General features: G+C 35.9%; 1 protein-coding gene and 1 long non-coding RNA gene across 2 annotated transcripts in view; one reads left to right on the top strand and one right to left on the bottom strand.

Annotated features, from left to right (window-relative positions):
* SYNPO2 (synaptopodin 2) overlaps window positions 1–5,513 on the top strand; it is a 95,693-nt gene extending 90,180 nt beyond the window's left edge. The window contains exon 5 of the mRNA XM_026848033.1: window positions 842–5,513. Coding sequence (XP_026703834.1) covers window positions 842–1,408 — 567 coding nt within the window. The 3' untranslated portion in view covers window positions 1,409–5,513. The remainder of the gene's footprint in view (window positions 1–841) is intronic.
* The window catches only part of LOC113479764, a 70,055-nt gene that overhangs the window by 23,517 nt on the left and 22,777 nt on the right, over window positions 1–23,761 (bottom strand). The window lies entirely within an intron of this gene.

The raw sequence follows: 23,761 nt of genomic DNA, 5'->3' as shown, positions 1-23,761 counted from the left end.
AGTAGAACCTATTGGCTGGTATCTAGATCATGCTCACAGTATTTTGTGTTTTGGAAGCTAATTAGGAAAAGTAACACAGGCCAATGTTGTTTGAATGAAATTCTAGCAACACAGAACCTTCTCATGAACACAGTTTCTGTTTCAAAGTGCTGCATTACTAAGAAGATTAGGATTTGTCAAATATGAAAGAATTGCTCCTACAAATGGGTTGGAATGTACTGAAATTTTGAGGGCATTGCCTTTTAAAGAAGCCAGGTTAAGTAGCATCATGTAAGGGTTTTAAGTGAAAGACTGCACGAATGTCTTTAATTTTTTGTGTTCATTTTTGTGCCCTGAAGAGTGAAAATGAAGATAAGTCTAATAAAGGAGATTGCCAAAGATATGTGGTTGGACAGAAGTCCTACACAGAGCCTGTTATCAAATAAATTAGACTGTGCCTGCATGTTAGAAAGAATCTTGTAAGCACATAGAGAATTGTCGCAACATGACTTCCTTTGTCATTATTAAGAATGGTCTTTTCAGAACAAGGCACACTAAGTAATTAGTGAAAAAGCTGCACGGTTGCTAACATAATTGTACCTTTTCAGTAAAAGCTTGGTTTTGGTCCATTTACTTCCCTCAGAAATTCAATCTGCTCTGTCTTTGTTCCTGTTTCTTCCTCTGCCTCCTTTTTAATATCTCCTCTCCACTAAATTAAAGTATTAAAAAGTACCCATAGACATGAAAAGGGATTGCCAGGATGTCATGCATTTTCAGGGTCTCTTGTTCTAGTTGGAAGTGAAGGGGCTTCCTTTCTTGTTGTTTAATAACTGTAACTATATTTGGTATTTTGTATTCCTAGGAAAGAAGCAGTGGACGCTCATTATCACTTCCTGGGAGACCTTCTTCATTCATTTCTCGAGCCATGTCTCCTACTTCTCCTCTTATATTTCAGCCTGCCCCTGACTACTTCAGCAAGCCAGACATAGCAGCTGACAGGCCTGGCAAGAGACTGACTCCCTGGGAAGCGGCGGCAAGATCCCCTCTCGGCCTTGTGGATGAAGCTTTTGGGCCCCAAAATATGCAGGAATCCATCGCTGCTAATGTAGTATCAGCTGCTCGCAGGAAAACACTTCCCGAGCCACCAGATGAATGGAAACAAAAAGTTTCTTATGAGCCTCCAGCCCCTAGTGGTAGAGTAGCCTTATTAGGAGGGAAGCGATCGGGTATTGTATCACCCCCCAAAAGCTCCCTGTCTGCCCCAAGTGCCACCACGCCGGCTGGCTCTCAGCTGCAGTACGCTTACTGCAGTCAACGGTCCAGAACAGATCCTGATATAATGTCCATGGATTCCAGGTCTGACTATTGCTTGTCAACAGCTGATTCAAACTACAATCCACAGCCAAGGGGATGGAGACGTCCAACATGAGCAGCTGAAGGGCCTGGCATATTTTCCCTTCTTCCAGCTTTACAAGCCTTAAATTTGAGTTGGAGAAGGAAAGTTTCTTGCTGGCCTAACAATCTCTGAACTAAAGAAATGAAGAGGCAAAGTTGAATGGAGCACAGTTTTCACATGACTGCAGGGCTAGCAGCCTCTAGAATAGACTCAGTTTTACACCTAACCTAAGATTGTTCTGTTTGTCAAAGGCAAAAAAACACATTTCTTGGGGTGAAGGGTGGGATGAAAGTGGGGAAACCAATGTGCTCAATACAAAAATCTAGAAAGGACATGGATGGAGACAGTACTAGTACTTGTAGTTAAGTTAATGTGAAGAAAAAAACAAATGTAAAATAAGGGCATTTTAAAGGCAAGAAGTATTTTACAGGATTTTGTAGGTTTTTTGGGTATGTTTGACATCTGAGTTCCAAGGTACTAGATGTAACCAGACTTGGGAAAGTTCCAATGGAAACTGAAAACTTGGAAGTACTGGCTTATTTGCCGTATGTTTTCTTTACTGCATTTTTAAAATGAGCTAAGAAAGCAAATCAATATTTTTCCTCTGTCAACAATTAAAATACATCTGTGGTCATGGTACCTGAATTCCTACAACATGTAGATATATGCAATCTTATGCAGTCATCCATTTCAGATGGATTTCAAGACAGTTTTGATTTAGTTTTACATATTGCAATTAATCAAATATTCTGAACAAAATGGTAAGAAAATTGTAATTAATAGAGATCAGTACCATGATACTTGTTAAAAAAAAAAAAAAAAAAAAAAAAAAAGATGAGGAAAGTATTTAGAGTGAATTTAAACTGGACTGCAAGTTATTTTGTAATAAACTGTCAAACAAGTCAGAGGCTGAACAGCCTTTATTTCTCTGTGAAATGCACTACTTGCTGAATATTTACTGCTACAATGTCTGGTAATGGCTGGGCAGTTATTCTTAGTATCTAGGTAGCTCAATGTTTAGAAAGCTTTTGATTTGTATTCTCAGTTGGGAAGACACAGATAAGTTGTTTATCAAGAACAATACCTGTTCTACATAGAAGTTGGTATGTGAAAGAGGGTTTATGACATGTGTTCCAGGGTATGAGTCTAGTATAAGTAGCAAATATTTGAACAGCTGGTTACAATTAAACTATCTTGATGGATCTGAAGAGATGGTAAATAATTTTTGCTGGTGATAAATATCTTGCATTTACAGCTTATTTAAATAGTAGAAATATGTGGCTAAAAATATATGTATTCCAAGCTTATTGGATAGTTTAGATGTTGTTAAAGAATTAAACGAATACCCCATGTTTTACAAAATGCTCTGCACCCTCCTCATTTTGTGGAGCATTCTTCAAGGATCTGTCAAGCAGAGTCAACTAAAATTATTGCAGAAGCACTGTTAACTATCCTTAGTTTCACTAAGTGAGTAAAGTGGTTAGATTAGAAAGAACTAAAACATATATGCAGTATTATTACAGTATTCCCATCTGCAAAGGATTTTCCCTTATACCAATTATAAAATATTATATAATTGGTATAAAATATAATTGGTATGAAGGAAAGATGAAAATTAAACCCAAGTTCAGTTGAGCAGGAACTTCCCATAAGAGTAAATAATTACATGAAAAAATATATGCTTAATGGGTTTAAGTTGGCAGTAGCTCTCTAGTCAAACAGAAGTCGCCCTGAAATCAACTGATCCTTTTGATCAAGTAGGAAATGAGGACATGGGAATTTTAAACCTTTGAACTAGGATCATATTGCTATAGCACCTTACAAATTTATTTCACAAAATATGAATTTGCAAAGAATAGATGGCTTAGAAAAATTACACGAACAAGGCTGCCATGATATGCCTGAAGATGAGCTTTGCGCCTCAAGAGTCATACACGCACATAATCATAGAAAATTTTTCCTGTGTCACAGGCTAAAATACATTTTTCTTTGCAGAGTCCCATAATGTCCCCTTTTATCATGGCTGGGAATATTCCCACTGAATCCAATGGGACTGTGGTAGTCTCATTAGTTTTAAGGGCTTGTCTTCAGATCCAGGCCTATCTCTCTGGAAGTACATGTCAAGTTTTCACTTAATTTCAGTGAAATTGTAATTCAAAGTGAAATTAAATGAAATTTATAATTCAAAGTCATCAAGGCCGTAACTATTCAATAAGCACTAGTGCACGTGTATTTCACAGAAGGCCTATATTCTGAAAATTATATAATGCTTATATATTTTGCTGAACTGTGGTCCATATTACCATAATAAAATGATTCCCTGTACCCAAGTCAGGTTCAGGTTTCTGTATAGAACTGTGTCCTTTACATTGTTAAACAGAAAACCAGATTAAGGAGTTTGCAGTAAGGCATATTGCTACCCAGTACAATTATTTTATTTCTCAGAATCTGATACCTAACCTTTGAATTCTCATTGAAACTAATGTTGTGAATTCTAAGGTCATAAATTGACCAGAAGGAAATGTGTGCTTAATTTTAAGGTACATGCAATTAAAAATTGCCAAAAGTATTTTTAAATTTTTATATTAAAAAAAAAAGTTATGATACAAAGTGATATTAAAAAGGATTTAATGCTGTGATCATACAGCAATAAAGAAAAACATACTCTAGGATCAGGCTCTATAAACTTCCCCTCCCAAACATGCAACAAATATGTAAGAACAGCAGAACTGGAGAGTTTCAGACAGTATCACTGAATTTCTGTCAATGTCCCAAGAAGAACAAAGTGTAGACTTATAATTTTCTTCTATTCACAAGAAGGGATTAACCATTAAGTACTTCTGTGAACATGAGAATTACTGACGTTGAGTTTCATGGGGCTTTGTATCTTATAGATTAACTTGGGTGTTTAAGATGACCTATTAGAGATTTTCTTTTCCTTCTGATGAGGATTTACTAACTCTCTTTCCCATATGGATTCTCTCATATCTAATAAGCAATGAGTTCACACTGCAGCGTTTCCCTCAATAGCAACACTGGTAAATGTATCCATCCTCCACCCATACATCTATTTTTATAAAGTGTGTGGGCAATGGATTGTCTTTGAGATCTATTCCACTGCCACATAAAAATGAAACAAATAAACATTTTCAAAGTTATTAACGGGAGGATATACACAGAGGCATGCAGACAGATCACATAGCCTTGTTTACAAAGGAAATCAGGCTAAAACCGGATTGAGAAAATGTACTGATCTCAGTGGAAGCAGCAGGCCCAGACTACTAAATGAAATATTAATGCATACAGAGTTTTATGAAGAACCACACAGCATTATTCACTTTCTAGTCTTCACCCCATTCCTCCACTAGCAAAGCATCTTTCTACCAAAGAAAATGGTAGAGTGCTTGAGTGCGTGAGTTCTGAATATATTAATGCAATATTCCTTACATTTGTTTTTGAATGCACAGATCAACTCAGTAAATGTGAAGAAAAAATTCTCTTGATATTTTAAATACGTTCCTTTTGTGTTCACCCTCAGAGGTGTCTCTGTTAATATGCAGAGTATCTGAATACACAATATTATTGAAAATTTTGTTTCTTTAGTTATGTTAGATGATGATGTTCACAACTCTCATTCATGATTCATTTTCATTTTGGTTTGCTTTAACACAACCAAGTATCTATTCACATTGCATTTCTGCCTAGTAGCAAAAGAGTGTATTATCTTTATAAAAGGCTTTTCACCTCTGAAGAGTTTTTGCTCACTGCAAAGGACACTTTATTTGAGAGTGCATGCCAGAGATGTAAATTGTATCATTTAATAAAGTGATTTGACCAATCGGATGAGAAACACACCTTTGTTTTCTCTAAACTCTTGTCTGTTTGTCTAAATAATCTGAACCCAAGTAAAGTCTAATCTCTTTTTACTGCACCATTTTTAGATTCACTGACTTTGCCTGTAGGTGACCTTGTGCTGATATGAGCTTTCAGAAGCTTAAACCATCAGGTCAAATGGCAACTTGTCAAATTCAGTAGAATTTCATTTTCATACTGACTAAGCAGAGGAAACGCAGTGAAGTACAATCTACCCACATAAAATAATATGGACAGAGCAGTTTTTATTGTTTGAACATTTTCATCCCCACCATAAAAACTTGTAACTAACAACTACTTACTATAATTACTTGTCTACTTACAAACATTTAAACCTGTTTAGTCCCTGTAGGTTTGTTCATAAGGGCTGTATTGCTGTATCCTCTTGTTATTTATTCTTAACTGAAACATACCATTTAAAGAAAAAATAAATATTGAGAATAAATTGTGAACCCTGTTTTTACACTATTGAGGCTATTTGGGTGAATAGCTCTTAGGGGAATAAGGACAGCATGTACAATCTATCTGTGAAAAGACAGATCAAATTTTCATTATTTACATGAAATTAATTACAAAGCTGTTTCTGCATTTATAAAGCAAGCAAGATTTTTCCCCTGATAAAAGAAAAGAGATTGATGCATGTAAAACTGGGGGAATTGATAAACCTGACAACAGTATTTTAATAGCTTTTCTCTACTAGGGTTTACAAGAGACTCAGTCCTTTTCATGGTTACATTTTCATTCTTCATTGGTAACTTCTTAAAAACATCATAAAGAAAACAAGCATGAACCAGATTCACAGTATAACATAACTCCCTTGACTTCAGTAATTTGCAACAGATTAAAAATCTCAATACACAGGCAAACAGTCATCGGTTTTGTATGTTTTTACACTCCACAGAATATACTTTGTGTTTCTTGAAATGCCCTAGATTTTCTGGTGCATTCATCAACATCTAAGAGCATTTAAAATGACTACAGCGTGGCAGACTGATCAGTTATCAAATGTGAGTCTTGTGGAATGAGTATTTGGTGTAATGAGTAATTTAAAGTCCAAGAAGAAAGGTGGATGTTTCCAGCCCAGTATCCAGTTTTCCTCAAATTGAGTATTAGTGCTTTTACATTGTTCGGTGGATATATTATTGGATTTTTAAAGAAGTCTTGTGTTGGTGCTGAGTCAGAAACAGCACTCAGTGTACTGTAAAATGTATGGTGTTTGTTCACACATTTTCAATCCTAAAAGGAGGACTTAAGTACTTTTTATTCAAAACAAAATGACCTCAGGATTGTTTGCGTACATGCACACCTAAGGTGTTTGTTTGTTTGTTTGTTTGTTTGTTTCTGGAGAAAGAAAGGTAATGGTTAATTAATAGAGGTTAATGGAGAACTAGCAGAATATATTGTGCTCTGTTACAGTCCAAATACAGCTGGAAGGTTACAATATAAGTGACACACATCTAGAAAAGAAGGTGTTGATAAATCCCTAGCTAAATATAATAAATATTTATATAAATATATATATATATACCTAAATATATAAATAAATCAATACCTGAGGATATTTTGTCTAAATAGGGCAGAGGTTCATTGCTTATTTTTTCCCTATAAATAAAGAAACCTAAGAAAAGATATGCTAATTGATGGAAAAATAATTTTGTTGAAACAATAATTTCAAGCAGGCTGTAGACAAGCAGAATTTGCCTAAGGCAAAAATGGAAAATAAGAAACTTTATGGCATTCAGATTCAGAATAATATATGTGCTGGTACCTTTTCTCAGCATGGACAAACTCACAAGACTATGGCAGTTATAAAATAATTGCCACATTTCAATATTATTAATAATTTGCTAAGCCATCTTAGTTTTAATCAGTCACTTCCTGTTATTAATGGATGTACTTGAGTTTAATCTGAGAAAATCAGTAATTTTTGGAAAACAAGAATCAACATGAATCAGCATATGCTCAACTCTACAGTATTTTTAATATTTTTTTCTAACAGTAAAACTTATAAGCAAAAACAGCACACAGCATTTTTGATCAGGTGCTCATCAGCTACTCTGATTTCAGGTCTGTTCAAGACAGTGAATATCTACAGTTGAATGCAAATCTCTTGCCTATTAAATAGTTTGGATATTGGAACACAGATCTGAAACTGAAGTTCTGTGGTGAATTACCTACGTGCACAAAAGAATAGTCTCAGATGCCATTTTTTCAAAAGACAAGAAACAAATAGGTACCTTTTCTATTTTCCAAGAAATCATGCACTATGGATCCACATAATTTCACTTATGTGAAAGTTCAAAATTATTTTCTCCACTATTTCTGTGGAGTTCTCCACCATTCTTTACTGCCTCTGGCAGTTTAAAGCTCCAAGAGATTTTCCATGTGGTGGTAAAATGAAATAAAAAGATCAGTATAGAAATGAATAAATATACCCACTGAATCAGTACACTCTGAGAAAAATGCAGTTCAAAGAAACACCATGAACAGAAAAACAAGGCAACAAAAGTCCTTTGACCACATGGAGCAAAATCCTGATCACAGCTAAGTCAATGGGAGCTTTACTAATTTATCACTTATGTCAGCAGGACAAGGATTTCACCTCACATAGAAACATGCAGGACCACAAAATATAACTGGTCATGAACTCACAAACACTGAACTGGTGTCAGCAGTTCTGTAGTATTTTGAAGCCTGCAGTTTTAAAAAATGTGATTGACAAAACAATAAGGCATTAATCAAATTTTCTAATGTCATCTTCTGTTAGGAACTTGATCTTTTCGATGTGCAGAAGTATGGAGAGTTATCTCGGTTGGGACTCTGTTGAGGCTCAAGTTACTGTCTTGGCCCCCTGTGTAATCAATGTGGAGAGGCATTCTTAAAAATAAATTAACTCCATGCCCAAATAGATGCCTAAAATAGGTGGGCTGGATGCTAAGTCTACAGGATATTTGGACTGCTGAGGATCAAAGAGTTTTTGAGAGTGTGGAAAGTACTGGAAGATAGGCGATTTTACATCTCCCTCTTTCTACATCTACAGTTATCTCTTCAGTACAAGTACTGCAAAATCTTTGGCATGTAAATTATTTTTTAAAACACTAAAGCTATTATGAGAAGTGAAATTTTAATTTTGGTCACATTAGGATAAGTACATGGTTAAGTTACAAGCAACTCTTCATTAAGCTAGATAATAAAATAAATAGGATAGAAAACAAAGAAACAGAATACATGTCTCTGTTTCTGGACCTGAGGTGGTTTTTGTGTTATAGTATATCTTGGTACAATGAATTCTAGAGGACTTAATAGCTCTGAAACCATGCTGTCTGAGTGTGCAATGCCAGTTCAGCCTCAGAAGCTATTATATATAACCATGTTAAGGCAGTGCTGCACCTGAATTTGCTCCTCATCTAGACAGACTTGATCTGGTATGAGAAATGAAGTCCCAGGATGACAGACATACTTATGCCACTCCAAACTCATCTAGGTTTGCAGAGGCCAGATTGGACAGTTCTGTACTTATGACATGGATCATCCACAAATCAGATAATCCATCCAAGGAGAGTGGAGATATGATTGTTGTTATTTTGGTAGTCATAAAGATCTTGAACTTTAGGTAGATACTTTTTCAGAATCTCAGAGGAACGGATCATTAGTAACCTCCTCCTGTGTTTTAATAAGCTGCTATTTACCTTGGCAGAATTAGATAGAGATCACTGTGGTTTGGATGTGTATTACTGGAGTTAGATGTGACTCCTCTGTATTTAATCTCAAATGAATAGCAGTATAAATACAGGCTTGGATGGCAGCTGTTAGATGGTTGGATGGATAACATTCAGACAGTAGCAACGGTAGCTTTATTTTCCCTTGTGACCTTTATGATGGTTTCTACTCCTTTGAATGTTCTATCATAAACCATGTACCAGAGGGCAGAGAACATGACAGTGCTTTAGGAGTCAGTTCACAAATACAGTGAGGATTAAGAACATTTCCAAAGCACATTTTAACTTTTTCCCCAGATATTAATTTGACTGTTTGTGTCTTACTTTGACATTTATTACTCTCCCATGTTTAAAATTTTTGCCACTATTCATGATCTCCATTTCAGACACTATAGTGTGTATGAGATGCATAATATTTTTTGAACAAGCATATATACCTCATGAAAAAGCATAGTTAAGCCAAACAAACAGTGCATTATCATGAATACTTGCTGACATATACACAGAAAGCTCACAGACCACAGAAGATGCGAGATAGGCAGAGTGAGAGGGGGAAAAAAACCATTCAAAAATCATGTTTTAACAGTAAAGCAGAAAGATACTATTAGACTGCAGGACGTGGTAGGTTTTCATACTGCTATTTCCCCTCTGCAGTTTAGGGACTGGTGCAATCTCTGGAACATCTGGTTGTGGTCCCTGTCACCTAATGTCTAGCACAGACAGAAAGACAACTGGGGAAGTACAAGAAAACTGAGATAAAACAAGTTAGCAGGCAACAGTTCTAAGCAGTATTCTAAATGGACTTGCTGTTCTATTATGTCTTTCTGCCACTGGAGACTTCATGCCCTAACCAAGTCATACCGGCATATCACAACAGTAAAAAAATAAAATCAAAGAGACTGTATTTATTTTTTATCCTCTTTTATCAAAGAACTAAGCAAACTACCATGTTATGGACACTCAGCAATGGGAAGACCCTATGCAGTCCTGTACTTCGTTGCAGTAACTAAACTGGCTAGTGAATTTCATTTATTTTCTGCTAAAAGACGCTCAGTTTGTCACTCAACACTTCAAATTTACTTATAGAATATTATAATGTTTTTCTCTCTCATGTTTTTCCAAAACTTGAGCTGTGTTGTTTGGCTGGGCTGGCTGTAGCTGTTAGATGCTTCTGTTTCCTTAGTTGAAAAAAAATCACAAGATTCAGGCTGGCTGAATTGCTAAATCAGTATCCATGAACAGTGATATCTAAAGTTATTTACAATTCTTCACTACCATTAAAATCGAACTTTTGTTAACGGCTGAGGAAGGGGAAGATCCTGAACTGCACAGCTACCGGCAAAGCAATTGCCTTTTTCAAAACTCAAATTCCTGAAGAAATGTCCAGTGAATACTTTCTGTGTCCAAATTCAAGCCCAAAACAAGATATGCACTTTAAGTCTAGTGCTGTCCAATAGAGGGCAATGGTACACAATCCACATATGCTAATATACTACATGCTCTCCCTGACAAGGCCTCTATTTCAATAGAGAAGACAGGGTACAGTTAAAGGAGATCAGTCTGGACAACAGATGCCAAACAACGTAATTGTCAGACAGCCCACATATATGCTGCAGCAGAAGCAGAACTCAAACGCCATGAAAGTTTACAGTTTGAGTTAAATAAGATGATATAAGAGGTATTCATACAGCACTATTTAATGACTAGCACACAGATACTAGCTAATTATTCCTGACCTCAACACCATGGGGTGGACAGATGTCATTATCTGATTTCACAAATGGAAGAAAATACGACAATGAAAGAACACGTGAATTGCCCAGGGCTGTTGAGACAATGGTAACAGTGGACTTCAACGCAGGCATTCCTGGCTCTTACCTACACCTATAATCCACTAACTATTTATAGTAGTAGCACATAATTAACAACTAGCACAATTACATTCCTTCAACTCAGAAAAGAAATAGCAAGGAAGGTCCAAATCCTTTGAAGAAACAATCTAGTAATCCAAGAGACTGATCAAGTTATGGACCAGTCCACCAGACAAAATTCACCAAATTCTGTGACAGAAAATGAAAGGCTTTGGAGTTGTTTACTGAAAGCAACCATAGCAGAGTGAACAGGGATTAACCTCAAAGGGCAATAGAAGGATTAGTTAAAAACATCAGAAGAAATAAAAGGGAGTCTGCATTTGTCTTTCATAATGAAAGCACCTGTCCTCTCCCATGTCACCACTCTAGTCTCACTTAAGAGTCTATAATAACGCAAACAAACCCCATCCAAATTAACAGAATCTTTAAGTTTCCCTGTGAGCCACTGCCAAATCATCCCTGGCAATGTCTTCAGTCTTAATCAGATTCAGATGGTCTTGATGATGTCTGTTACTAAGGAGCACATTATTTTTTCTATCTATCCTAAGAGTAATGTAAAATATACACTCAGCTGCTACCAAGGTGCTCAACGGTGCCACTAAAGGGAAAAGAATAGCATAGCCATATTCAAAGGCACCAAATGAAGGCATGTTTTTACCAGGAGTCTCTTCCATTAACCCGGGGAGAAGATGACATACATGAAAAATTATGTCACTGTAGATGGTGTAAGAGTTTCTTTTGTGACTCCTTGAAAACTGTTTTAATAAGAAGTTCCATGATTCATTGAAGAATGAGTGAGTAAAACTTGACAAACTTGCCCCTTCTTTCTCAACAAAATGGAGTCAACAGTTAATCTCTACTTATAAACAGGAGGCATAATAAAAAATGTAGACAAAATCAGTTTGCTGGCAGAGTATTTTTATTAAAAAAAGCTTAAAGAAAAAAAATCTGTTCTAATGAATTAGCAATGTTAATTCTTGGAAACAAATCTTCCAGGAAAAAGAAAGTACATGAATGGAAAACACCACACCCACTGCTAATGAAACTTCCTTAAAAGCAAAGTAGCAAGGAATATCCTTAGAATAACTAACAAAAGTATAGTAAGTTTATCTGACTACATATCCACAAACTTCAGCCACTGCAGACACAATAAAAAGTACCAGCCATTTCCGTTCAAGATACTAAGAGTAAGTGGCACAACACAGATTGGAGAAAGAGAAGGACATTGGCTTAATTAAAATGCATTATGGGGACTGTCAAAAATAATGCGGACTTTAGTGTTTCCAGCTTCCTTGCCATGCATGCCCAAGTTATCTTCCACTTCCAGATAGGATAATGACAGTATTATATAGCTGTTTATTTTAATTTAATTTCTAACAGTATATACAATACAGAGAAAAAAGAAAAAAACATTGTGTCTGTCCTCCCTAAGATATCGCTCATCCATGCCTCTTATTTCCTGTGACTACACATCATGCCTATTTGTTCTAAATCAAATATCATAGCATCAAGGCAAATATTTCCTGAGGAAAAAAACTTTTAGCCTTTGTATTTATGTGAGTACTCTCTATATTATACATTTTTTTTTTTCCTACTGAAATGATGTTGACAAATATCATCTGTCAGAGTTCAGATGAAAGGGAGTCCATGTTTCTTGGGAAATAAACTCTACACTCCTAGTTCTCCATTCAAAAAAAGCCCTAAGTCCTGCACCAATTACTTTTGTTCTTGAAGTATATTTTTCGAGGGGGATGGAACTATAAAGACAACTTGACATTTCAAACCTTTGCATTCACTAGTTCATTGTTCCTTTTAGTTCTGTTCACTATCCTAAGCAAAAGAGGAAACTTTGGAAAAGTAAATAATCTGCAATTGCTGGCAGTTTCTGTTTGATTTGACAGATAAGCTTTATCTGAATTAAGGTGTATAAAAGTCTTGGTACAGCAAGTGTTATTCCACTGGGCACAATGCCCACATTCAGTGTAGCTAAAGTAATGGAGAAATGACTCAGTGAAGTAAAACACACATGTAAAATTCCACAATGCATTCCCATATAGTGTAAGGAGGTTTAATTCCACATCTGTAGGATATCAAGACTGAGAATGGAAAATATCTATGGCATGGCTGGACTCTTGTAAAGTGGAAAATAGGAGATGGTAAGGGTTTTGCTTTCTATTAATCATCTAACAAGCCCATTAGTCGTGGAATGTTTCTAAACTAAGTGAATTTGTGAAGAAAGAAATAAGAACAACAACATTAAGAGGTAATAAAGTATGTTTCAAGAGTGAAATAGTCCTATTTTAAAATATTTCTTCTTGTAGCTATATATGCAAATATGGAACTATGGATCAAAATTTGGTCATTGGTTCTCTGTGTTTAAGAGTTAGATATTTGAATTCACAATTATCTGGATGCAGCAAATTACATTTTATTAAAAAAAATAAAGGGGCAGACTGATTATGGTGTTATCTGGATAGAGTAGTCCAACAAGTACTACTACCATTGCTGTGGCTCATACTGGATAAAGAATAGTATCCAACCTATTGTATGCCTTCTAAAAATACTGTAAAATACATACTTACTATGGCAATCTGCTCCCTGGGAGATCTTTTGTGGATGACTCTAATAACAGCTAAAGGAAAAAATGGAAGAAATTATAAGCATTGATCACAAACTTGGAAATTATCCCCAAAACAACTGCATCGTAGATGTGCCCTATACAATGAAAATTACTGCAATATTTTGCACTTCATAGGGGTCAAATGGAAAGGTATATTTTGGGGCTATAATACAGTAACACTTCTTCAGCTGTAATGTGTTACAGTTTTAAATTTTATACTTGCTTAAGCTAATGATATAGTATTCAACTTCATCTAAAGAGGTTAGTTATTGAGAAACATAGACTTTTAAAGTTGTTTGGAACAACATTAAAACCTTTGACAGATAAGGTCATGACACATCTTGATGAAACAGTGACAAGGAAATGGTACTTCTAATTCAATTTGGAAAAACAACATCTGCTCAACTACAGGCTTGCTACATTTCAGCCATGAGGTATTCCAATTAACTTTGAAGTTAATGGCATCACCAGGAAAAAATCTGAACACTGGAAATATCACAAAGTAGACAGCACCATCATCAGTACCATTTAGTGAAAATTCACTAAAGATGGTAGCTAATGATTTGCACCACTAACTGAGTGCAGAAATTGGTTCCCTACATGTGAGAAAGGAAAAAAAAAAGCGCCCAAATATTATGGTGACAACTATAGTGTTGAATCTTTTTCTAACTGGGCTTTGGTTTCTGAAAGAATCTCCATTTTCACATGGAGACTGCTTTGGTGATGGGCAAAGGCATATCAATTTTCCTCATCAAAATTAACTGTGACAAGATAGAAACTATTAAGCTTCTTTGATAATGAAAGCACCAAATGGAAAACAAGTTCAGGTATACTATAGGTTCAAAAACAGTGTCTACATCTCATTTCTGATTCTTGAATAAAAACAAACCCAACAGACTCAACTTCTTTGCTAATACTGAGTTTGCCTACGCAAAAACACCTTGGGAAGAACCTCCATCTACCTTCAGAGGTAGACTTAGAGCTTTAGAAGTGTCACCTTACTAGTAAATAGTCATTCTGCTACTTTATTAAAGAAATAGTCTCTGAGAGCTTTTAAAACATATCCAGGTGTCCCTGCTGCACAAGCCTGGATGCTAACTGATAATACTTGTAACATCAGCAAATATTGCATGGTTGCAAAAGGAATGTCACTTGCTCTGGTCACATGATTGCCAGCTGAAGATGAACAGAAAGTTTATTTAGATGATTTCTTAATTTCTGCTACTTTCACTATGTAAGGATTTCATTTCTCACCACAAAATTTAAGAGGTCAGCAGAAAAGCTTGAATCTTAACTACTTCATTATCTGAATGAAATTAACCTATTTTGCCATAAAACTTCCAGTCTTTTTTGTATTGTATATTTCTTTTCCAAACTATAACATATGCTCTTCTACAAGACCAGTGTAAATTCATCCCTCTTCAGAAGCCAAATAAAAAGCTCATTTTCCCTGTACAACTAATCCTGAATTAATTTCTTACATATACTTTAAAAGAAAATTCAATCTGTCCTGAGGGTGAATTTTCCACAGATCTTTTTCACTGGAGAAAACTGAACTCTATATAGAGGGTCTGTTCCCTGAAGATCATCTGCAACCAGCTATCTCAGTCTTCCCAATTAATGTCCTGAATAAAAAGGAAGAGACAGTTACTGAAAAATGTTGGTCTAAGTTTGTGATTTTGTAACCAATAAGCTCTGTTTCAAAAGTGATTTTGCCCAGTATCACGTTGTGAAGTCTAAAAATAACCTAGCCTCTATATTTACAGAGTTGGAAAAGTTAAGGCACTAAATCCATGCTCAAAGCATGGAAATAAAAATTACTTACTTTTTAGAAGCACTGAGACCCAAAACCAGTAAAACGCATACATGCCCATCATGTCTTCAAATCGGCCCTCTGTTTTATAGGCTGAGTATGGTGCTGCATATGTAATTTTAGATATCTAGATTTTAAATGCTTTCTAAAAACAGTCTCAATAAAGTCGGTGACAATCTTAAACAGGAATTTAGAGGCCTGCTGTTTTTTCCCACTTGTATATAGGTGCTTTCTAGAAAGCATTGCCTTTCCAGTCAAAGTGTTTTCAGATTTAGATACGACACAATAGGCTGTAGGATTCAATATTACATTTAGGACCCAACTGCAGGTCTCCCTGCAATGAATGCATGCAGTTTCCATTGACATTCAAAGAAGTTATGCATGTGCTAGAGGAGAAATCTTATTTGGCAAGTGACACTACCACACAGCATTGCAATCCACTGAGTACAGAGACAAATCCTGGTTTCATACTTTTGCAGTGGCAAAGCCCCCATTAGCTGACACTCCCTTCCCTGAACCAATCATGTACATATATTTGTTTTGATTTAAATATGTTTCTGTGCAGGAAGGGCAGCAGAGGGTAATTTATTTTCACATAAAAAGATGAGCAGCTATAATGATTAATGGGAACATAATTTTCATAACACTGGGATACTAAAAAGAGAAAGAAATGTGGGACAAGTTATGTAATGTGTACTTACTGAAATGTGCTCCACGTCTCTGAAAGGAGACGTGATCCTGCTCTCTCTGAAGGGAACGGGAGTTTTGCCACTGAGGGAGACTTTAGCTGCTTTAAATCATAAATTGATTTCCCCTAATTTATTCTAAACTACAGTAAAATATTATTGTGAGTATTAGCATCAGGGATATGTTAAGGAAGAAGAATTAAAAACTACTACATTCAATACCAGAACATACACTGCATGACATATTCCCACTTCACAAAGAATAGTATCATCCCTGTGACACCTAGTCCTAAAACTCAGTGACCCCAATGAGTACAAGAGCTGCCTTGCCTAAAACGACTGACTATAAAGCAAGGTTAACACAGTTACCCTGTGTCAGGACTGAAGGTTCCTCCAGACTTTGAGACATTAGTCTGAATCACTTACAACTAGCAACTGTACGCAGAGGAACAAGTGTCACGGAAAGAAACCACTGTTACCCGGGATGACACTTCTCTTGGAACTGTGCTAGTTTCCAGGACAGACTCACCCAAATTCAAGGGTTTATAACACATCTTCACAAAGTTTTTCCTCAGGGCAGCAGAAATATCACATAATTTCTCCATTTTCCTTGTGAAATAGGATTAGGTGCCTGGTCAATAGGCACTCCTGCACACATCTGCATCAAGAATCAGGATTTTTAGCTCACGTCTTCTAGTCACTGGGATCACCTTTCAAACTTGTATTACAGCCCACACAGTGACTTAAGAAAGGAATGCAAAATTATCCAGGTCCTTGCTACTGCAGGCTGCAACTCAGCAAGAACAGCCTCTAGAGGGGTGACATTCTTCATCCTTCCCCTGTCATGGCAGGGTGGAAAGAGAGGCTTCAACGCTGTGACTCCTGTGAGGGGCTGCTGGAGCACACTCTGTGACACAGCAGTTGCAGATTGTTTCACTGCTGCATGAAGGAGAAAATTGGAGACGCTTGGGGGTAAAAAAAGCTCTTCTTTGTCCCTGAAACCTGTAACAAAGTTACAGTCTAAATCCCATTTAGGGGATGCAGACAGTGTTATATGCTTGGAGAAAAGTTGTGTATCTCCAATGAAACTGGACCGGATGCCCCATTTCCTCACCACACACAAGTTACCTCCTAGACCAGAACAGACAGAACTTGCACCTACAGCTTAACCTTCTGCATGTCACAAGCTTAACCTCTACAGCACTGGCAGTAAGCATCAACAGTACAAAAATGCTTGTTTTACTAGCCAAGAAGGAAATTTATTTTCAGGTACAGCTTGAAATTCTGTGAGCAAATCTGCTAGCATTTTTTATGTATATACTTATATACTTCCATTACAGAAAACATAACAAGCAGCTCCCACAACTCATAAAACCCATAAAACCTATAGATCTACTATGCTTATAACACAATGCATCCCCTTGGCAAGATACCCAGCTGAATCTTAACCAGTACCACAGTAGAAAACATTTGGAAAATATTCTAAAAGTATATTTGGAAAATATGGCAGCTATTAAATTAAGTTCATTTATTTACTAAATTCTTCAAATTAATTTTATCCAATTTGTCCTGGTGTACTTGGACATATTTTAAGGATAAATAAGAAATATCTGATGAAAAAAGTAACAAGAACTTCAGTAGTTGCTACATTAGTCATCAATTCTTCTGGCAGAATGTTTGCCAATATAAATCACATTCATCTTTTAGCTGTGTACTTGTGATATGGCAAACCAGGTGGTTGTGAAGCTGCAAGACTGCACTATGATCTGGTATTTCTAGTGCTCAGAAGAATTCAGTCAAGGATTAATCATAAAACAGGCAGTAGAGACATTTTTTTTATTATCAAAACCAGAATTTGTTACTTTCTTCAAGGCAAAATAGCAAAACGTTAGTTAGTTAATGGTTATTATAAAGTGGATGCTGATAGACTCTAGGGCCTTGTGAAAGTACTAATTAGAAGTTACATTTAATTGTATTCTTCATGTAGACAAAAGAATCTGTCTGCAACATGAATAAACCAAAAGAAGAAAATTCTACTTCAGAAGATGACGACCTCTGGATACACTTTATAATTATAGAAGAGGGCATGTTCTCCTTTCTGGGAGAATTCAGTTGGCATTAAAAAATTATATTAATAAAAAATATACCCAAATAAGTTTACACGCCAGTAAGTTTATCAGTTGGGGGAAAGAATTAGAGCAAGTGATAAATAAAACCCAAGATTCTAAAGAAATACTGACATTGGTTGTCAAACCAGAAGTCCACTGAAGTATTAGACAGAGGTCCCAGCAAGACGATATAATATACAGAGTACCAAGCAATGGAGGAACAAACTTAAATAATACTAAACACCTGGTTTTAGCAAAATAGTAAATAAAAATTGAGACCTCTAGATGTAAGACGACTGACCAAATTTGTCTGATAAGCTACTTTTCCTGCAGCAGTTTTACACTGTTTTTCTTCATTGTTAGGCTGCACGAGATGGGTTTGCAGTATGGTTTACTTCTGTTATTTGTATCATCTCTACTCTCTGTTTATTTTATATCTTACAGAAAATGCGCTTGCTTTCTATACTTGTTTCAGGAAAAAGTGTTTAAAATAATTGAAACAAGTCAGCAATAGAACAGTGACTGTGTTAACCTTCTGTAGAGTGCTTCTTGCCGGATGGTAATGGTTACCATAAAGTATTAGTATCAGCCACAGAAATGTTTTCACAGCAGGGCTACCTATGGCTGCCAGCCAGACCGCCTGTTTTTGAAGCAAGTCAAAATGTCGATAACTATTCTCTTTCTCAAGGGTGGAAAAAAAAGGAAGCACTAAAGTAAGCTTTTCCACCTTATTTGTACTGGGTTTTTTTTATACAAGGGTGTTTTCCTTCCAACTTTTTCCTAAGAAAACACTTGGCCACCTGACTCCTTTATTTTTTTTTTTATTGACTGTTTCCTTCCAACACAGTTCCTGTGAGTGCATGCCACAGTGTTCCTACTTAGCCATAACTCCATCTCAACTTCTCTGCCTTTACACTCAGGTGATATTCTCATGTTGGCAGTTTTTATGATTAGTTTAAAATTATTTCAGCATGAAAAGCTATATAAGTCATACTTAATAAACACAGGCTTGATATAGCTCATGCTTGGATGTAAGAAAAATAATTCAAATACTATTCTTTCTATTCAAGTTTGTTTCTAGTTCTAGAGCATTTTATTTCATCCTGCAGGCTGCCGTTCTGCTGAAGCACTCTTGAACTTGTGCTTCAACTAGTGAAGTATTCCTTTGGAACTGCAACCCCCTCGTAATCAGTAGACCAAACACACATAAAATTGAACAGGTATTTATCAGGAGATTATTTTAGTTTAAACCACAAATTATTTTCCCTACTGATTATTCTCAGCTTTGTTTACCAGTGTTTAGCATTTTAAGGCTGATTTTTAAGTGCTGGAATTTTGCTCTCCTCTTTCTTTAAGAGTTTACACTGGCCTAACTTTAAAAAACCCATATGAACTGTAAACCACACATAAATACACTTGCCCTGCTCATAACAAAAGTCCTGTTGTTTTCTCTGAGGTAGTTTCAAACCACCAAATTTATAGAAGAACTTTTAAGCCTGGTGACTGAGTTTGGAGTTGGTTGTTGAGAGAAAATTTTAAAACACTTTTCAGATAAATTTTATCAGACACAGGATGAGGAACCCTTAGGAGTTGCAGAACAGCTTAACTAGTGAAGCCACTTCAAAGTTAGACTGTGAAACTGGAGACAAGGTTTGAACTGAACAGCTCTGTGGCTGTGGCACTAGTATTGCTGATCATGATGGCATGGCTATAATGCGTGTGGTAGCCATGCCAGACTTCGGTCCTATTTCTCCTCTCACAAACAGGAGCTGTACTCTGCTAACTTTTCTGAAGGCTTCTCTGATTCTTATTAGTTTAAGGGAGAAAGAAGCCACATGCAAAGTTTTGTCATCTGATGTCATCCCAGTGACTGTCTCCAAACTCCTACTGAAAAGGAGTATGTCACTGCATAATGAGTACCACCAGCATCACTGGGTGTATTCACCAAGCTTGTACCTCCCTTAACAGATAGAAAAGAATGGATATGAAAAAGGCAAGGCTTTTTTCTCTGAGTCAGGACTGATGAAGAGCAGCAAAGCAGAGCCAGGACAGCAATGCTATTAACATTTCAGGATTTAATCTCAAATTTCAAAGTACTTTTTTTTTCAATTTCCAGCTCCTTCTTTCAAAAGATTCTCAGCTTTCCACTAGTTTCTTTTCAGAAAACTGAAAAGACAGACACCCGAAGTGAATGTCAGACAAAAATTAGTATGTACCTTCCCTGCAATGCAGTTAAATCCACGAATTATTTATAAGACATTGTCTAGATTATGGATCTTAATTCTGAATGGTTGGATTTGCTAGAAAAATAAGTATGAAAATGACCACCTGTTCTAATAGTATCAATAGAGATCATAAAAATCAGATATACTTTGAGGTTTATGTTGGATCTGCATATTTAAATACTTTAAAAACATACTACATACTTTACCATTATCAAATATATTTTGAACTAAAATTTCCCCCTTCACCTTCAAAAACGAAAGTCCCAAAGCACTCTGCCAATTTGATGTTTGGCACTCTTCAGCAAACAGAAGTAGTTCAACATCTTGGCAGAACGGTAACTGTTTTCTTTGAACTAGTTTTTCTTTTGGAATGCTTCCTTTTAAAAGCACAGTACCAGCATCAAAAGCTAACAAAATAAAATTGTCAGGTATCCAAATCCTTTAGTGAAGGCATCTAAATGGAATCACTGGATATAGAGAAAGAAGTTAGAATTAAATGCAGTATCAAAAAGACTTATTTCCAAACAAACATTGACCTGCCAAAGAAATATACATAGCATGCAACATTTAAGATGCAAGGCTTCTCTCTTTAAGAGCTTCTTATGCAGGTATATTTCATGCTTGTGACACTGTGTCAAACTGTAATGTTGTTATAAGTAGTGAGAAGACTTGTATCCTTTTGATGAAAGCAGAAAAAACAAGCAATATGTCAGCCCCACAGTGCAGTGGACCACCCACAGAATAAATAAGTTTCTAGCTAGCGATCATCAGAAAATGCACATACTAAATTAAAGCTTTCTGGCCAGCTGCTGGCTCTGATTAAGTCTTTGACAGTACAGGCCAGTACTTGTGGCCTTAGCTCTTCATATTAAATTGGCCTCTCAGTTTTATGTTTTCTTAAAATTACAGTCTTTCAGAAAGCATGAAAGTGTGAACCAACTATAAGTGATAAATCTTGATGTCACCCCTAATCTGTTGATCTTGTAGCCCAAACTACAACCATCCTCACAGTACTACAGCATCCCCAGGGTTGCTGAGGTGACTGTACCATTCTTAGTGTGGAGAAGGGGTGATACTGTGCCTCCACAAAAAAATGAAGCTTTGCTCCATCACCACCTCTGCACAGAAAATGTATTTCTAATATGCCTGTCCTAAATGCAGAAGGGTCCCACAGCATGGAAAAATGCTGTTGAAAGAAATCAGTCAAATATAGACCACAGTCTCCAATGAGTTATACCTATAAATCCATGCATTTCAATGAGGGGATTATTTAACACGTGGCAAACTAGGATGATTAAGTCAGTCTGTGAACAAGGGCAACATTTACCTGTTGTCTTCCTTTAGATCATTTTATGTTACATACAAGGCAGTTAACATTTATTTTTCTTTTTTTTGTAGGCATTCTATGTAAATTGTTACTAGGTGTGATGTGGTAAACATAAACCCCATAATAATAAACCATCCCATTTTCTATAAAAAAGCTTGAGGATAATGAGAATACAAAATCATTGTATGTTTTCCTATGGATCCCAGAAAAACAATGATAATCTTTGGATCCTGAACAGAAAGACAACAGTAATGATATTTTGAAAAGTCTATCAAATATGTTATACATTATTGAATACCTTATATCAATACCTCAAATTTACTGATCTCTTGACAGTCTGTCCAATATAGCTACAGAGAAACTACTAATCCAGTATGTAATTGAAATTAAAATACTTCATTCTTCATCTGCATTTTTTTTTTCTAGGCAAAAGTTAAAACTGGACATATTCATGGATTTTTTTTTTCCACACTTTTCATAAGCAGGGAAGTATATTCCAGACAACTTTACAATATTATTCAAATGAATTTTAATTCAGAAGTGAAAATAGGGAATCCTGTACAGCGTCTGTCAGAATGCAAGATGCATTTAATGAAAATTTATAATAACAGGACTTAGTTTAATTTACAACACATGGGAGGTTTAGGTTAACTCAACTTCAGAATTTAAGTAAAAGCAGGATGATAGATCTATCTTCTTCAGGATTTAACTTTTATAAAGACAACAAACCTCCCTGCTATTATCAAGAAAAACATTCAGTTAGATCATGCTAAATTTGTGAGAAACATGTCTACAGATTTTTCTAAAGGTGAGAGAACTGACAAAGAAAATTAATCAATGCATTAGAGGCAATAGTACAGGTTGGAAAGACCTGTGACAGAAAAAGTGACAGGCTGCTTTAAGATTTTGTTTTAGCAGATATAATAAAATACAAGCAACTTGTTGCTTGACAAATGGAACAAGCTTTTTCCTAATGCCAGCCTTTACTTACACTCATTTCTTTACTACATACATGTCATCTGACTTAAAGGACAAACCAACCATGTCTTATACATACATGGAAAACTATTGTGAGGTAAATCTGGCTACAACATTTTCCACTTGTCTGTGTTTAGAAAATGTAACACTTTTCTTGTGACTGCTATTGAAATTAAGCACTGCAAAAGAAGCTTGGAACTTTTCTTCAGACGGGAAACTCCTGCACCCCTTATTTTTGCAATGCTTTATTGATCTCTGCATCTGTAAGGAGCAGTTTCATTTTAAGAAGCAACTGCTGGCAGTGATTCTCTACCTGATTTATTTCACATTAAGTATTTCACTGTAAGTTATACCTGTAAATACCTGTCTGAAGCGAAGATGAATACAGACACCAGAAAATACCAGTTAAGTCATTATCTGAGCAGTGACACTGTTACTCTGTAATAACTAAAATCCCTTTTTTTACAGACATATCCATGAACCTCTTGATTTCACTCATATTGTGCATAAACCGCTACACATATAATAACTTTAACACCCTGAGTAGTTTATGGATTTAAATTCATGGCATGAAATCAAGCACATATGGCAGTCAGTCTCAGGATGAATTTAAGCACCTGCTAAGAACTGAGGTATTATTTAGCATTTAAATCGCCTCTAGTTTTAAGTCTTGTTTGAGAGAAAACTACAATAACTCATTGTCTTCATGTTGAAAAGAAAAGAGAAACAGCAAAGGACAGAAAAAGAGAGAAAATGAGGGAGGAAGGAGTTACAGAATTGGATGACTGTACAGACTGGATGGCTGTAGTTCAGGCTTTTTCCACTTGCCAGCTTGGGCCTCTGGTCTGGTCAGTTATGCAATTCAGAGGAAGCAGTGTGGTGGGAAAGATCCCACAAGGTGCTGGAAAAGACAATACCAAAAAGAAAAGTCTTACTTGGTTAAACAAAAATGACCTAAAGGAAGACAGGTAAATGTGATCCTTGTTCACGTGCTGACTTAATGTTTGCTACTTGCTAAATAATACTTCTCACTGAAATGCAAGGTTTGATTTTGTTATGATTTCACATGGTACTGTAATTCTTTCACCTTCCTTAACCTTTAGTCATTATGGCTATTCTGTTAGTCACACATATATATATATATATATATATATATATATATATAT

Source organism: Athene cunicularia (assembly GCF_003259725.1).
Source record: "Athene cunicularia isolate RWA chromosome 4 unlocalized genomic scaffold, athCun1 chr4_part2, whole genome shotgun sequence".
NCBI classification, from domain to species: domain Eukaryota; kingdom Metazoa; phylum Chordata; class Aves; order Strigiformes; family Strigidae; genus Athene; species Athene cunicularia.
The sequence above is the reverse complement of the archived record's forward strand: the minus strand, read 5'-3'. Positions and strand labels throughout refer to the sequence as shown.